Source organism: Talaromyces stipitatus, genomic scaffold (genome assembly GCF_000003125.1).
Source record: "Talaromyces stipitatus ATCC 10500 scf_1105507295527 genomic scaffold, whole genome shotgun sequence".
NCBI classification, from domain to species: Eukaryota; Fungi; Ascomycota; class Eurotiomycetes; order Eurotiales; family Trichocomaceae; genus Talaromyces; species Talaromyces stipitatus.
Window position 1 is genome coordinate 1,964,484 of NW_002990114.1, and position 15,538 is coordinate 1,980,021.

At 45.1% G+C, this 15,538-nt stretch overlaps 7 protein-coding genes across 7 annotated transcripts, besides 2 other annotated features; 5 read left to right on the forward strand and 2 right to left on the reverse strand.

Annotated features, from left to right (window-relative positions):
* Positions 1–1,255: 1,255 nt before the first annotated feature.
* TSTA_087730 (G-protein complex alpha subunit GpaA/FadA) lies at positions 1,256–2,475 on the forward strand (the record flags this gene model as incomplete). Its single annotated transcript, XM_002478455.1, has 4 exons — positions 1,256–1,328; positions 1,424–1,766; positions 1,824–2,380; positions 2,432–2,475. 4 exons carry the CDS (start codon positions 1,256–1,258, stop codon positions 2,473–2,475), a joined length of 1,017 nt encoding a protein of 338 aa, XP_002478500.1.
* Positions 2,476–3,146: 671 nt separating this feature from the next.
* On the reverse strand, positions 3,147–4,178 carry TSTA_087740 (uncharacterized protein; the record flags this gene model as incomplete). Its single annotated transcript, XM_002478456.1, has 2 exons — positions 3,147–3,920; positions 3,990–4,178. The coding sequence occupies 2 exons, from the start codon at positions 4,176–4,178 to the stop codon at positions 3,147–3,149; spliced, it is 963 nt and encodes a 320-aa protein (XP_002478501.1).
* A 373-nt stretch (positions 4,179–4,551) lies between these two features.
* Positions 4,552–5,595: a mobile genetic element.
* Positions 5,596–5,698: 103 nt separating this feature from the next.
* TSTA_087750 (uncharacterized protein) lies at positions 5,699–6,223 on the forward strand (the record flags this gene model as incomplete). Its single annotated transcript, XM_002478457.1, has 2 exons — positions 5,699–5,873; positions 5,907–6,223. 2 exons carry the CDS (start codon positions 5,699–5,701, stop codon positions 6,221–6,223), a joined length of 492 nt encoding a protein of 163 aa, XP_002478502.1.
* A 466-nt stretch (positions 6,224–6,689) lies between these two features.
* Positions 6,690–8,209, reverse strand: TSTA_087760 (uncharacterized protein; the record flags this gene model as incomplete). Its single annotated transcript, XM_002478458.1, has 5 exons — positions 6,690–6,853; positions 6,919–7,475; positions 7,540–7,885; positions 7,953–8,096; positions 8,155–8,209. The coding sequence occupies 5 exons, from the start codon at positions 8,207–8,209 to the stop codon at positions 6,690–6,692; spliced, it is 1,266 nt and encodes a 421-aa protein (XP_002478503.1).
* A 636-nt stretch (positions 8,210–8,845) lies between these two features.
* On the forward strand, positions 8,846–9,967 carry TSTA_087770 (quinone oxidoreductase, putative; the record flags this gene model as incomplete). The annotated part of the gene is made up of 2 exons (XM_002478459.1): positions 8,846–9,004; positions 9,074–9,967. 2 exons carry the CDS (start codon positions 8,846–8,848, stop codon positions 9,965–9,967), a joined length of 1,053 nt encoding a protein of 350 aa, XP_002478504.1.
* A 2,922-nt stretch (positions 9,968–12,889) lies between these two features.
* On the forward strand, positions 12,890–13,979 carry TSTA_087780 (uncharacterized protein; the record flags this gene model as incomplete). The annotated part of the gene is made up of 2 exons (XM_002478460.1): positions 12,890–13,802; positions 13,828–13,979. 2 exons carry the CDS (start codon positions 12,890–12,892, stop codon positions 13,977–13,979), a joined length of 1,065 nt encoding a protein of 354 aa, XP_002478505.1.
* Positions 13,722–13,752: a microsatellite.
* A 489-nt stretch (positions 13,980–14,468) lies between the features above and the next one.
* On the forward strand, positions 14,469–15,399 carry TSTA_087790 (Smr domain protein; the record flags this gene model as incomplete). Its single annotated transcript, XM_002478461.1, has 4 exons — positions 14,469–14,502; positions 14,559–14,659; positions 14,736–14,986; positions 15,057–15,399. The coding sequence occupies 4 exons, from the start codon at positions 14,469–14,471 to the stop codon at positions 15,397–15,399; spliced, it is 729 nt and encodes a 242-aa protein (XP_002478506.1).
* Positions 15,400–15,538: the final 139 nt, after the last annotated feature.

The window sequence follows — 15,538 nt, forward strand, 5'->3', positions numbered from 1 at the left end:
GAAAAGGATGCCGTTCTGGACAGTAGGCAGCCAATCAGCGTCTGAGATAGCTCCGTCGTCAATCTGGTCGTTTCACACCCCCTTTGAAGGGATTGCTCCTTTTTTCAATTTTTCTCAAACAAGATCGCTTTTCAGTCACAGTGTGGACTGAGAGCAAGGTTCAGTGAAACTGCCTGGCAAAGCGTGCGTCATCTCTTTGTCTGCATCTGATACTGACGCACTCGTCTGAGATTATCAATGGCGCTAGCACGGAGAAGAGATGCGAGGCATCAGGCAAATTGTTGTAATGTTCTGTATTGATCGGTAATCAAGTCACCGATCATAACCTAATTCATCACCAACAACCAATAATAGCAATCCCTCAGATCCTCGTCCAACTCCCTCCACCAATCAATCACTCGCCATACTCACTTAGATTCCCAAAACGGACTACGGCAGTACTAGGATGGGCCTGTAAAGTTACGCAAGATTAGTACGCTGTAACGTACCACCCTTTTTTCCCTCTTTAAGTCCCTTTCCCTTTCCCTGCCGTCCCATTCCTCCTCCCCTTCGTTTACTAACTACACTGCTAGTAGTACGTAGTAATCAACTACAACCCTTTTCTTCTTTCCTCTCTCCTACTCAACCAACCTCGATCGATCGCTTTTCTACCCCGGAGTCGATTGGATCGTGCTGTATTTCTTTCTAGTCATACACACGATTGTATTCCTTTTTTTTTTTTTTTGCTATTGTTTTGCCCGTCGGTTTCCGTTTCAGCCCTTCTCCGTTTGCTTTAGCTCTCCCTTGACTCGTCGAGCCAGGAGAAGTCAGGTCGTCGACTATCTATTGTTATTATTAATCTACAATTCCGCATCGCCCTCGACGTCGATTTTCTTTACTGAACTGTGAGCAGAAACCAGGCTGGTGAGTATTGATACTCCTATTCGTTTGTTGTGTCTTATTGTACTGTCTCCGGGTCTGCGGTTGCTTCGTTGGGACCGTCTCAAACGTTTCTGCTATCGCCCTGTCAGGCAACCTGAAACAAAGGTCGCTAGGATCCATTGCTTTGGAACCCCAATAAACTTTTCTTCAGACTCGTGCATCCACGTCAACGTCCGCTTCAAGTCCAAGACACATACTTTCATCGTCGCTTCTTCTCTGTTCATATCATCTAACATAACCAAGTTCTGCTAGGAAGTCATCACTCTCAAGTGCCAATCCACGATTACCGTCTATTTAACCACTTTTTGACGAATTCAACGAGCCTTTATTCACCATGGGTTGCGGAATGAGTACTGAGGATAAAGAGGGGAAGGCGCGCAATGAGGAGATCGAGAACCAGCTCAAGCGTGATAAGATGATGCAGCGCAATGAGATTAAGATGTTGCTCTTGGGCGAGTTTATAATCCTGCATGACAAATTGATCACTTCTAACAGACTGTAGGTGCTGGTGAATCTGGAAAATCCACCATCTTGAAGCAAATGAAGCTTATCAACGAGGGTGGCTACTCTCGCGATGAACGGGAATCATTCAAGGAAATCATCTACAGCAACACCGTCCAATCGATGCGTGTCATCTTGGAGGCGATGGAATCACTCGAACTTCCTCTTGAGGACCCACGTGCCGAATATCATGTCCAGACCATTTTCATGCAGCCTTCCCAGATTGAGGGAGACAGCCTGCCCCCTGAAGTTGGTAATGCCATCCAGGCTTTGTGGCGCGATGCTGGTGTCCAGGAGTGTTTCCGCCGCTCTCGCGAATACCAACTCAACGACTCCGCGAAATAGTATGTTGATACCCACTTACAAAAGTCCAGTTGTGGTGATAAATCTAACCTGGCCAGCTACTTTGACTCCATTGAGCGTATCGCTCAACCCGACTACCTCCCCAGTGACCAAGATGTTCTTCGTTCTCGTGTCAAAACTACTGGTATCACTGAGACCACTTTCATTATTGGTGACCTCACCTACCGTATGTTTGACGTCGGTGGTCAACGTTCCGAACGTAAGAAGTGGATTCACTGCTTTGAAAATGTCACCACCATCCTATTCCTCGTCGCCATCTCCGAATACGATCAGCTCCTCTTCGAAGATGAAACCGTCAACCGTATGCAAGAAGCTTTGACCTTGTTCGACTCGATTTGCAACTCGCGTTGGTTCATTAAGACATCCATCATTCTATTCTTGAACAAGATCGACCGCTTCAAGGAGAAGCTTCCCGTCAGCCCCATGAAGAACTATTTCCCCGACTACGAAGGTGGTGCCGACTACGCCGCTGCTTGCGATTATATCTTGAACCGCTTCGTCTCACTCAACCAAGCCGAGCAGAAACAAATCTACACACATTTCACTTGCGCTACTGATACAAACCAAATCCGATTCGTCATGGCAGCCGTCAATGGTACGTTTAGCTATCTAATCTAACCATTGCTCAACTAACATCTCTCTACAGATATTATCATCCAAGAGAATCTCCGTTTGTGTGGTTTGATATAATGAATGAGCCATTGTAAGATATTATGGCTACCGATGTCGAATGTTTTAGAATTGTTACATGAGGTTTCTTCATTTCTTCCCTTCTTTCTGCATATTTTTTTATATCCCCCTTTTTCCATTTCCTACTCTTCTATTCTCTTTTTTAATTACGTGATACAAAACTTGGCGTTGAGACGTACTTCTTCGAGGCTTTTATCCATTTTCTTGTGTGCTCTTTTCTCCTGCAAACGAGCTTCGATGTATCATCTAACCTATCTCAACCCACTTCATCAATAAGCACCCTTCATCCCGACAGGTGAAAATCGAGCGCTGGTTTGGTCTGTCTTTTTTCGATTACTGGATGTGCATATCATTTTCTTGGTTTGTCTGCAATACGATCACTTTTTTTTCCTATTAGTTCTCGTCACTTGATGTCTGTCTGATTATACCTCTTCCGTTTCTACTCTACTTCTACGCCCGGTTATCAAAAGATGAAGATCGGTTCCGGTGATGTCTTTTTCTATGCGCTTTTGGTTTTTCATATACATAGGATAACCTACCTGTGAAATTGAGAATGGAAGTTTCCTTTTAACTCTTCAATTTATTGATAAAAGAGGGTAGAAGTAGGGTGGTATAAATCATTTTATAACACCACCTTAATGCATCCTCAGTAACGTAAAGAAGTACCATATTCAAAACCTCAACTTAGGCCCCAAATAAACAATCCCCAACGCCACAATCCACAACCCAAATATCCAAGCATACATCATTATCCTCCCCCACCACCCTCTCCCCTCACTCATCCGTCTCAATACCCCCATTCTTTTCCCCGCGGCTTCCATGCCCGTCATATTCCTATCTAGACCCTCTACGGCTCTGTTGAGGATTCCCTTTTCGTTTTCGAGGGAGGTTTGGAATGATTCGGATGAGGCCTTGAGTTGGCTGGCGAGGGTTAGGAGGCTGGTTGTTAGGGATTCTTGTTCGGCGCGGTGGGTGGAGAGGGTTGTTTCTTTGTTGTGGTCAGTTGTTGTAGGGGTTAGCTTGGGGAGTGGTGATGTCGATGTTCCGCTGGCTATGGCGGCGGTCGTTGATGGAGTTGTTGTAGGGGAAAGGGTCTTATCGTGTCGCCGCTGTCGTAATATCGTTGTCTCTTCTGAGGATATGATATTGTTTGATACTTCCGGTTCAAGCTCAGTCTCCGTGCCTGTAGCCGCCCCCTTCTCAACCGGTCTCAGGCCCTCCCATATATCATCATCATTATCCTCCTCCTGATACACATCTCCTTCTTCCCGATCAACCCTCCTCTCAACGTCCTCCTTGATCCAGTCAAATCTCTCCTTTATCTTTTCATATCGTCCCCTCTTCTTCGCAAGATCTGTCGTTCGCTCGTGCCGTATCGCAGGCGCTTTTACCGAGGGTAACGAACGCTCGATTTTCTTTATGAGGGTTTGCGCATAGTCAATATTCTAGAACCATAGATCAGCCACGGCCCATTCCAAGTAAGGAAATGTCTTATCTTATGCAAAGAAACGTACAGCACCTATCCGTGCGCATTGAAAATGCGATTGTTGTAAAAGTCTGTGCTCTGCTGATGAAGATAGAAAGATATTTTGCTCTAGGCGTGTCAGCAGATTATTCAAGTTGATTATGTCGATTGTATAGGTGTCTGTTTCGGGAGATGAGTCTGAATGTATGGGATGCGATTGAAGGATGGTTCGAGTCATTATTCCTTCTTTTTTCTTCTTTGCTGATCAAATGCTGTCCTAGTAGGTTCCACGCTTTATGCTGATCTGGTTTTATGTAGTTTCTGTTGTTTGAGCCTTATCTGTCGCATCTGGAGGCTTGGTGGTAGATGTATACAAACGTAATGGTGTTCTTAGCTTCGCCGCTTCGGCTCTACCCTCAGTGGATCCACGCTAAGCTAATTCTGGTAAGTTACTTGAATTTGTCTTGGGGTACTTGTCGCGTCGCCTCCCCCCACCCTAGACCGGGTGGTGGTCGGCCCGGACTCAAGGGCCACCCGGACTCAAGGGCCAAAAATTTCAAAATCTCAACTTGGCATTTACAAACATCAAAACCAGAGCCAAAATGACCCCTAAATTATATAAAGAAGAGGAGGAATTGATTGCAAAGGCCCTCAGTGCGTGTCAACACGAAAAAAAGCCGAATTTTAGCAAATTATCGCGTGAATATGGGGTGTCTCGCAAAAAACTGTCCCGTCGGTGGCATGGCTTACCCTCTCGCTCAACACGCCCACCTACGAGGCGCCTACTATCTCTAGATCAAGAAAAGGCACTTATTCTATGGATTGAGTATCTAGATAATATAGGTGCGCCTCCTACGAATTAGCAAATTGAAGAAAGTGCGAATTATTTGCTCGGCAAAGATTTCAGTGGTCTAGGAGAGGCCCCTTGTGCCGGAAAAAATTGGGTACACGATTTTATCAAACGCCTGCCAAAACAATATGTACGAATCGTTCAAAAACCTTAAGAAAAGCAACGTACTGTTGCAGAGCATTATGGTGAGGTTGAGTGCTGGTTTATTGACCTCGAGCTCGCTATACAACAATACAAAATTCGCCCTCAAAATCTGTGGAACTTCGACGAGACCGGATTCATTGTTGGACAAGGAAAAGATGAAGCGGTGGTAACAGCATATCCAAAAACATCAAAAAGGGTATCTAGCCTGTCCTCTCGAGAATCAATTACTGTCATTGAGGGTATAAATGCCGAAGGAAAGATTATACCACCTTTATTGATTCCAAAAGGCAAGGTCCATTTGGAGGAATGGTACCGGCATATAAAAGATGATGACTGGCTAGTTGCACCTGCTTTGAATGGATTTATCACAGATGAGATCGCATTCAAATGGCTTCAACACTTTGACCACTTCTCTAGGCCTGGGGCCTTCCCGGATTGGCGGTTACTTCTTATGGATAATCATACAACTCATCTTACTATACAGTTCGTGCAATATTGTGAAATTTGGCACATTCGCCCATTCCAATTTCCACCTCATTCTACGCATTTTTTACAACCGCTCAATGGAGTGCTATTTCAGCAATATAAATATATTCATGGACGGGTTGTGAACAAGATTGCACGCTTAGGTGGCTTCGATTTTAATAAAAACGACTTTTTTGAAGAATTACGTGATATCCAGATAAAGACATTACACACGAACGATTCGGCATGCTGAGAGAGCGAGGAATTTGGCCTCTAATCCTCGGCTTATACTTGATATGATGCTTCAGCCAGAGGAAGCATTTGAAGCACTTGTTGCTGAAGGGGATGCACTAAAAATATATAGCGAGGCGGATGACACTATTCCCAGCTCACCAACTACAAAATCAATATCTCCACCATCAACGGCCGTAAAACTACGTCGCTATGTCAATAAGATTGAAAAATCGATTGACGGTATAAAGGATATTCTTGACGAAGTAAGCCCAGGCCTTTCACGCCGTATAAAAGTGGTTAATCAAGGCAGTCTCACCTTGGCCAAATTAGGCGATCTACACCGTGAGAGCTTTGCCAAGGTTCGTGATATAGCAACGCGCAAGAATCAAAAAACTACAAAGCGCCAAGTCAAAGCGAGTGGTGCACTCTATGTAAAAGATGCGAATCGCCTCATAAAACGCCGTCATGATGGGGATTTGTTGAAAATCTATAAGAGCCATGTCGTTGGCGTGCCGCAGCCGATGGAAGAAGTGGCTTCAACAGAGCCTCAAAACAGCGGGTTTTTCTTTGATACTCAGGGAGATAGGTGAACAATGCTTATATTTAACACCTGTCTAGTTTTTATATGCAATTTATATGGCGTTGGTGGACTGTAAAACATTTTACATGAGACTTCATATTTTTTGGCCCTTGAGTCCGGGCCGACCACCACCCGGTCTAGGGTGGGGGGAGGCGACGCGACAAGTAGATCCGGTCGTGAAGCCCTAACCCTAACTCTGTATGGACTTCGTACCCTTCAAGGGGTGAAAGGTAGATACACATATGTGTACAATTTATCAGGCTAACGTTTATCAAGAGTAGTTTATAGGTGTTTAATGTTGATAAAGATGTCTGGATGACTTTCTAGGAAGAACTCAATAACTACACTACAAGTATCAATGGATCCGGATGGACCTCTGAGATGGATGCCCTTGCGAATCCTATGTACATTTGGTACCAATAGATCTATGTTTCGTCAGGAATAATGTAGCCCTTATATTCCTCGTCTTATAAACATTACAATTTTTGTACTTCCGTGCTGATCTGAACGCCAACTGCTTTCAGGCGGTTAACGTATCTCTGTCCAAGACATGCAGGAGTATAGATGCCCCCTGTCAACCTTGAAGAATCGTCTTCTTCCAGCACTGTAGCGGCTGCTTCTGCGAGGAATGTAGCTGTTACTATATAAATCGTAAGAATTGCAGTCATCATACTCACAACTCGCTGGACAGAGGATAGAACTTACAATAGTACATACTCCCCTTATATAAAAGCTTCCCCATAACTTGCTCGTCTTTTTCAGCTTCAGAATCAGGCTTACTAACCGCTCGTAATTCGATAACTTCCTCCTTCGCCTTTTGGATATCCGGTCCATCTCCCGGTTTGAAGACAAATTGTCTAATCAATGACCGAATGGGCGCTAGCAACAGGAGATAGCCCCCCATTACAATGAAATAGTGCGTCAGCATACCCCGTACGAAGCCAGGCGCATACATGAATTCGCGGTAGGTAAATTTGGGCCCATAGAACTCCTTTTGTAAACCAGGCTCTTGCTTGAATAATCCCCAAGTGCGAAAGACGATGGCCTCGTTCGCTTTACCGGATATGCTGGTTGATAGCAGTCCGAGGCCTGGGATTTTGTATACGCCGGTGAGTGAGGACAGACGGGATCGTTTAGGGCGTGCATTACTGTTTGGTACAGGTGATAATGCATATGGTTCGATCGACTGGCGAAGTGCTTTGAGTGGATAATGGCCAAAGAGGTTCAGGATCGTGGCTAGTGTCCCACCGGATGGGATTGATCTATATGGTAGACTTCCTGTCAGCTGTTGCCCCGAAAGAGTAATTATCATGTATAGCAGCGTACGTCAACCGATAAAGATCCATCACGACATCTCCAACCTGAGATGAAAATTTTGACCTAATCTCCTCTGCAACCACCCAAGTGAGAATGTCTGACGGTGCTGATTCCATGGCGCACTGAGGTATCATACATGCACCAGATTCCTTGGCCGTAGCTTCATACTTCTTAATCATTTCCAGCGTCCATGGAACTTCGGGCGTGCAATCAATGTAATGTGTACCTGCTTCAGCGCAGGCTTTGAATGCATATTCTCCATGGAGCGCGTAGGGACCGACGGTTGTGATGAGACAGAATGCCCTTTTTGCCAGTTGGGCGACTTCTTCGTGGTTGAGGTGATAGGTTTCAATTGCTAGTATCAGTATCAGAGTCAGCGTGCTGTGATCTAGAGTTGAACGGTCAGGTTCTGTATCTTATACCGGGTTGGATACGATGTGAATTAAGTTCCTTGCATCGAGAGACAACTTTTTGCAGCTTATCTGACGACCGACCAGCTACCGCCCATTTCAGGCTCGATGGAAGATTGACCGCAATGTGTTCGGCTGTCAAGAGGCCAGAGTACCCTGAATGGGAAGTCAGTACGGTCTCTCCACATTAATGGTGTAAGCTTTAATGGAATACCTGTCGCTCCAAGCACGACAATATCATACTGACGATCATGCTTCTTAAATGACATTTTGATTCTAGCCCAACCCGTTTGCGTCAAATACGAGTTGCGATCAAAAGTACAATCCGAGAGGGGCCCTATCAACTACTTTTTATATTTGGATATCGAACATCAGAGCCACGTGCACTACCTGGGAACTGAAAGAATTAAAAGTCTATCTAGATCTAGGAATATAATTTTGACATGTGCATCTGATCCTCACCTGTTGTGAGCTGCTTGCGAGCTCCTTTTATCAAAAAGTCTCCTGTCACGATCTCAAGCACACATTGTAAAGCCTCTATTTCGGGTCAAATTAGGGCTAATCGCTAGGAGGATGCGGCACAATTCTTATCCCTAGTTCGGAGACTTTTTGGATTGCCCTAACCGCCAACGGGGGATTGCATAGGCCGAATGCAGGAAAATTGTTCCGACGGTGCAATTCATCAAGTTGGTAGTACATTATTTTTATACAACGTATTGGGGAGAAATATATACAGTATCCTTCAATTTAAAGAACATTGAGAGATACATTGACTATCATTGTAGACTGTATATACTTCTGTAGGTTAAGAGTATATATGTTGCCTAGGTAGCTGGCATTCATACGAAATATATTAACAGTTAGGTACAGTACTTGCACAGTGCCGAGAAATATTCAACGGCAAAATGACGACTCGGACTATGAAGCAATGGGTTCTACACGGTAAAAGCGGCATAGATGCTCTGAAACTCGAGGAGACTGGTATTCCGCAACCAGGAGAAAATGAAGTCCTCATCAAAATACATACAGTATCGCTGAATTTTAGAGACTTAATGATTGCCACTGTGAGTGTTTCCTACCAGACATTTCCATCTGGCACCTTCCATATCACTGCATATACTGATATGTAATAGGGGACATATTACTGGAAACAGTCAGACGCGGTAGTCCCCGTCTCAGACGGAGCAGGGGAAGTCATCAGTATCGGAGCCAAAGTCAAACGGTTCATACCAGGACAACGTGTGATGCCTACATTCTTCCAGGGCTATATCAGCGGTACTCTGTCCCAACAACACATGGACTCAGCTCTGGGCGCACTACCCGACGGCGTTCTCCGCGAATATGCCGTCTTTAACGAAGACAGTCTTGTCCATATACCTTCTAATCTCTCATATGAAGAAGCTTCAACTCTGCCCTGCGCCGCCCTTACTGCATGGAACTGTCTGTACGGCTCAAGACCGCTTCAGCCAGGCGATACTGTCCTGACCCAGGGAACCGGCGGCGTAAGCATCTTCGCGCTACAATTCGCAGTAGCCGCGGGCGCTGAGACAATCGCGACAACAAGCTCGGAGACAAAAGAGCAGCGATTGAAACAACTAGGTGCACATCATGTGATCAATTATCGCAAAGATCCTGAATGGGGCACGACCGTGAGAAAGCTATCACTCAATCAGCAAGGTGCCAACTATGTGGTTGAAATCGGTGGACCGGGAACTCTGCAACAGAGCTCAAAGGCTGCTGCCGTAGGCGGCGAAGTGGCTATCGTGGGGAGACGTAGTGTAGATGCTGGTAGCAAAGAAGTTGCTGCGTGGAATCCGCATGCTGTCGTTCACAGTACGCGACGCATTGCGGTTGGCAGTCGTTTGCAGTTTGAGGATATGAATAGGGCTATTGAGGTGAACAAGATCCGGCCGGTAATTGATCGGGTATTCGCTTTTGAGGATGCTAAAAAAGCGTTCAAATATGTCTGGAATCAGGAACATATAGGAAAGGTTGTCATTCGAGTTGCAGGGGATATATCATCCTGAATTGCGACAAAACGTTGAATGCACAGAAATTTCCTAATTAGGAAGGGTTCGCCTTTCAACACTCTTCATCTCTTTGAGGCCTCGTTATCTGGGTTTGCTTCGAAATTGCAGAATCACAGTCATCTTATCACATATCATTATTTTTTAGAACATAAGAATAGTGATAAACCGTGTTTGGTTATCTCTTTCCATGATTTATCACGTTAACTCCCATGGAGACAGTGTCGTCAGAGTCCTTCTGGGGGATTACGGGGCTCTAGCCAAACCATATCACAGCTTTGTTTAACAAGTTAATGATTGGACTCTAGCCGTGAAATATAAATAGGGAGACCCTGGAATTATAACTCTTCTTCCAGTTGGCGTATGATGGATGTGAGCAATAGCTATTAGTTATGGAGAGATGGTGGTTCCCTCAGGGTTATATTATCCAGCTCTTCCCACAAGGTCAGATCAGGGTCGCAACGATCATGCCCTGCCAAGCTTTAGTGAAGAATATGCGTACTCTTGAATGAAGAAATACGAATTCCGGTGTCATTGTTCATTTGAGGATGACATGGTGTGTCGAGCAGATAGTAGCCTCAGGCAGTGATAGCATATAATGGCGACTTCAACCTGCTCATACATAGTTAAGCCCAATCGTCGAATCCCTCCCTGTTGAAATGAGTGCAATGAGGCATGCCGACTGTAGCCGTTCCTGTGCAGCTATAAATAAAACTGAGAAGTAAACCCTGGATAAGCCTAAGAAGTCGCTGTTTCACCCGTACCTAGGCAAAGCACCGGAGAGCCACCCGCTGTCATACGTAATTAGACTCTATACGTAGTCCTTGGTCGAATATCTTACCGAACAAACCCATAAGCATGTAAGTACTGACCTCGTTCAGTGCTGACCTCAGTTGTGGACTGTTGCCATCCACCATCCCGAGACTGCTAAAGAAAGAATCGTCGTAGAATAATGCTGCTGCCTGGTCGAGTATCACGATGAACTGGGCTGAGGCGAGAATAAAAATAATCGCTCCAGTGCATACGTAAGAGTGGATAGGGACGTTTTATGTAGTTGGGAGTATTGGAAAGTAAAATGTAAAGAAGGGATGTGTTAACAGCCTGCGCCACAATCTGACGAAAGACAAGTGGCGCATGCATGATACGCCACAGGGCCTCTGTGATTGGCCTCCACCTCCGATCTCAAGCATGACTCGGCGTTTTCATGGAACAATGAAGAGCTTCATTTTTAGTGAACAATGGAGAGTCGAGACAAGGAGAGAAATGGAATCCTTAACAAGGCATTGAAGGCATCAAAATTGGCGCAGCTGAAAGCCCCAGCCCTAGTGGCGGTCATGTGCTCTGATTGGGCACAATTTCTTCCCCGGCTTTGGTAATATAGTCGGTCCAATCAGGTGATTCCGATTCTCATGCATTATTTTCTGCTCTAAGCTTTCGCTACTACGGGAGTACAGCTCATTTTCTCCTTCTCCTTGAGTCCTTGACGAGGGAGTCCAGGTCATGATGGGACCCTGGTTGCAGACTAAGAACTCTAATCGTGTAGAGTTTGATGAGCTTTTCAGGTTGCCTCCTTGACTCCCCCCATCCTGTGGGACAAAGTGGTATGGCTGAGCTGAAAATGAATGTCATTTACGTCTCGGCATTGGCATTGTCTCGATTTTCGCCCTTTGTGTCTCAGGCTTATTGCTTCTCTAGATGAGACACTAATGTAAGTCAGTATGGACCATGTATATACCCTTCATTTGGGGCTGGACTGCTATATGCTAGATTAGATTTCTTTGGGTTGTTATCCTCCGCTAGTAAGTATCTACTATCGATTGATCTGGTAACCAATGTATCCGTAGCTGATACATAGGGTTAATCATTGGTTCCACTCCCTAGCTTAACTATATCCACGAATATTTGGCAATCCTTCTATTTCTAGCTGATAATCCTACGTTCTAGAGTATGTGCCTTTGTGGATTATACTTATTTTCAGATCGGATTCGGATTCTCGCCTCTACATACTTCCAATCATTCTTTCCTACGCCACTAACTTAAACCCTAGCTAGGTAGATAGTACTACAGAAGCACACGCCTCTTTCCATATCAAGCGACCTATCACGTACTCCGTAGACCTGTTACGACAACAATTCCAACAACCTGTTTAAGCTTTCTGTCCAGGATCTCAGATCTAAGAAACCCCCCTCAAGGGTCAGGCCAGCGACATGTGGGAATAATCCATGGCAAGCACCTTTTTTAGTCAGAAATCTTGTATCATTGCGGCTGTGGCGTTGGATGTCATAGCTGAAATCCACTCAATGCGTAAAGCGCCCCCCCCTTCCTTTCTCTTTATAGGTACTTGATTTGGTAGAGGGGGAAATAGAAGAATAATAAATATTAGTTGTATCCGGAGTTTTGCCTTAGGTGGTGTGTTTTGATCTCTTGGAGGAAGTAGTCTTTGTCTTTCCCGTCAGCCTGGTTCGTTGTAGGTCATCCTGGACATATAAGCGAAGCCTTTGACCACGCGGCGAAAGACAAAGTTTCCAAGGTCAAATCTTGGTTGTTGGAATTGGTTCTGAAATCGACAAAAGAAGCCTGAGACTTTTCGATTCGCATACTTCTACGGTTAGGACTCGACCACCTGCTGTTCAGCACCGTCTACAATCGTTCAATACATCCAACACTTGTGGCGGCATTGTGAGAAAAGAGAAAACCATGCATCTGGAACGTCTGATACTACTTGCTAAGTGAAGAGAGAAGAAAGCCATTCATAAGATCCCAGAGAGTGTTTCCGGTTATCTTGAAGTTGGCTGCAGTCATCCTGTAGAGACAAGCGATCCCCGAGATCAAGCGAACTTTTCTCCGATATAAATCGCGGACAAGTTTGTCGGCACGGAATCTAATTCAAGTTTCTCATTTGGCATATGTGCTGGTCATGGAATGCATATAGTATCTGCACGAGAAGAGAAATTGACACGCAAAGAGGAGATTATAAAAGAACGGGACTCGAAAAAACAAATCATACTGGCAGAGGAAGACGCCATGACTCAATCCCAGCAGTCACGCGGCGATGAGGAGGATGAGGATATGCATGAAACAGCGTCAGAAGGGACCAAAGTTGAAGAATCTACCAGACACAATTCACCGACATCAACACCACCACCACAAACAGCAACATACTCTTTTAACTCAATACCGAATTCACCTTCAGCTGCGGACATATTGCGACCATTGTCTACAGTTGCAGCGCAGAGGTCGTTCCCTTTACCGACTAGTGGGACACTTGCATTGCTAGCGAGAGGACACCATGCAGATGGGAGGCGAATTAGTCAGGACTTTGATGAATCTACAAGTCATACTACTAGTAGCGGTGGTCTTGGTAGTAGTAGCTTGACGCACGACCGGCTGCTCCAATCGGATTCCGCTATGGACGCCACAACCACAGCGACTGATCGTGATGATGTTCGTGTTAGCAGTGCTGAAGCTGCAGCTGCAGCAGTGCGAGGTTTTACGGCGCTGGTTTGGGAATCTCCTTCAAGGAGGATGGAAACTCCTACGACAACAGAATCAAAGCCGATTCGGAGTGTTTCGGCGTATTCATCTTCTTCACCATTATCTTCACCTACGCCTTCACTGGCAGAAGGGTCTTCTGATCCTGTTGAAGAGGAAGAAGAAGACGGCGATATTCGACATCACATTTTCCAATCTCCATTCGCATCGATATTTCCTGAGGGAACGAATACTATAACTCCATTAATCATTCGAAGATATGACGACATCAACAACAACGACAACAGCAACAATACTATTGACGACGCAGCGGATGCAGATCACCGGACAATATTCAAGTATAGTGAATCCATACAGTTGTTCCGTAGAAGGCCCGAAGATGGAGGAAAGACGTGGAAGAGGCGTGTGTTTGAGTATCGATGAAGTGTACCCTAAAATGCAATGCAATGCATCTTTCCGAAGGGGTACCTGGCTGGCGTTGGATCCAAGGGTCGGCGTAACCAGTCCGCTGATTAAGTAATGAGTGATGACTATATGGCATGTTTCTAAGACTCTTTGGGGTTGGTTATTATACTATACATGTGTTTCTTGCATTTCCTTTCATCTCTTCTTGTTAGTTATTAACTTATCAGTTAGATCGTGTCAGGCTAGTAGGACCCAGCTCTAAACCCTGAAGGTTTAGTCTTTCGCCCGTACACAAAATATAGAAGTGAACAGACCCAGGATAGACTCATTCTAGCACAATATCCATTCTATCAAGGAGTGAACAATGCGATTCATACGAAGAAGAGAAAGAAAAACGATCGATGTCGTTGCCGATCGCCAAAAATAGCGCGATCTCGAGTCAATCTCGGCATTTCTATTTTCCTGTCAATTTCATTGGCTGATCTTGGCGATTGGTCATATTGAGGCCAATGCTCATCGGCTGAAGTCCGATCTCTTTATTCACAAAGTATCCTTCGATTCTCTTAGTACGTGCGTATATTCAAGGGCGAGGAACTGATTTAAAATGTCTTATGAGATGAACTATCTTGGTGCGCGCGGTAGGTTAATCCAATGGCAATCGCCAATTCTCCATCGCTAACTCTTTATGCGACAGCCTTCAATCACGAGCAATCCAGTCAAGCGGAGGAAGAATACGATCGCCTTCGAAGCCTCGCGCGACAAGAAGCAAATAAGCGCAACAATTGTTTCGAAAGGGTATACTTTCCTTTTCTATCTTAGGAAAAGAAAGAATAAGGAAAGAAAAAGAAGACTAATCGATCCCTGTGTATAGTCAAAACAAGCCTACGAAGATGGCGACGGGGCCCGCGCCAAACAACTCTCGGAAGAAGGCAAAGAGCACGGCCGCAGAATGCAAGAATACAACAAACAAGCTTCCGAGTTCATATTTAGAGAGAACAATGCCTCTGGAAGAGTGCCTGAGGATACCATTGATTTGCATGGACAGTTTGTAGAGGAAGCGGAGGATATCCTCGAGGAGCGGATCAAGTATGCGCGTCAACATGGGCAGACGCATTTACATGTGTATGTTTTCTCCCCATCTTTCTTCAGGGACTTTGTTGGGGGAGGCGGGATTATTGATATATGAGTACAGCATTGTCGGTAGAGGAAATCACTCCACCAACCACGTTCAGAAAATAAAACCGCGCGTCGAACAAGTCTGTCGCGAACTGGGATTACAATACGCCACAGAAGAGAACGCGGGGAGAATCTATATCAACCTGGCGGGTGGTCCGGCTGAGATGCCACTCTCTCAACCTCATCAACCTTATCAACAACAGCCCCATTATGGTGGTGGTGGTGGATATCCAGGTCAACAACAACCGCATCACCAAGGTCAGCCACAACAGGGTAAACAGGATGATATTGAGGCTATTGTTGAAAAGGTTCTGCCGAGGGTGCTGCGGAAGCTTGGTGATTGTTGTATTGTTATGTAAATTTATGATGTGATACCCAATTTTGCGTATCGTTTGTTTTGAGTTATGTATTTGGTTGGATACTTGTGAAATATACCAATTTAATGATATTGCTGGGATTTATGAGGGTATTCGAATGCTTGGATTTGTTTGATGGTCT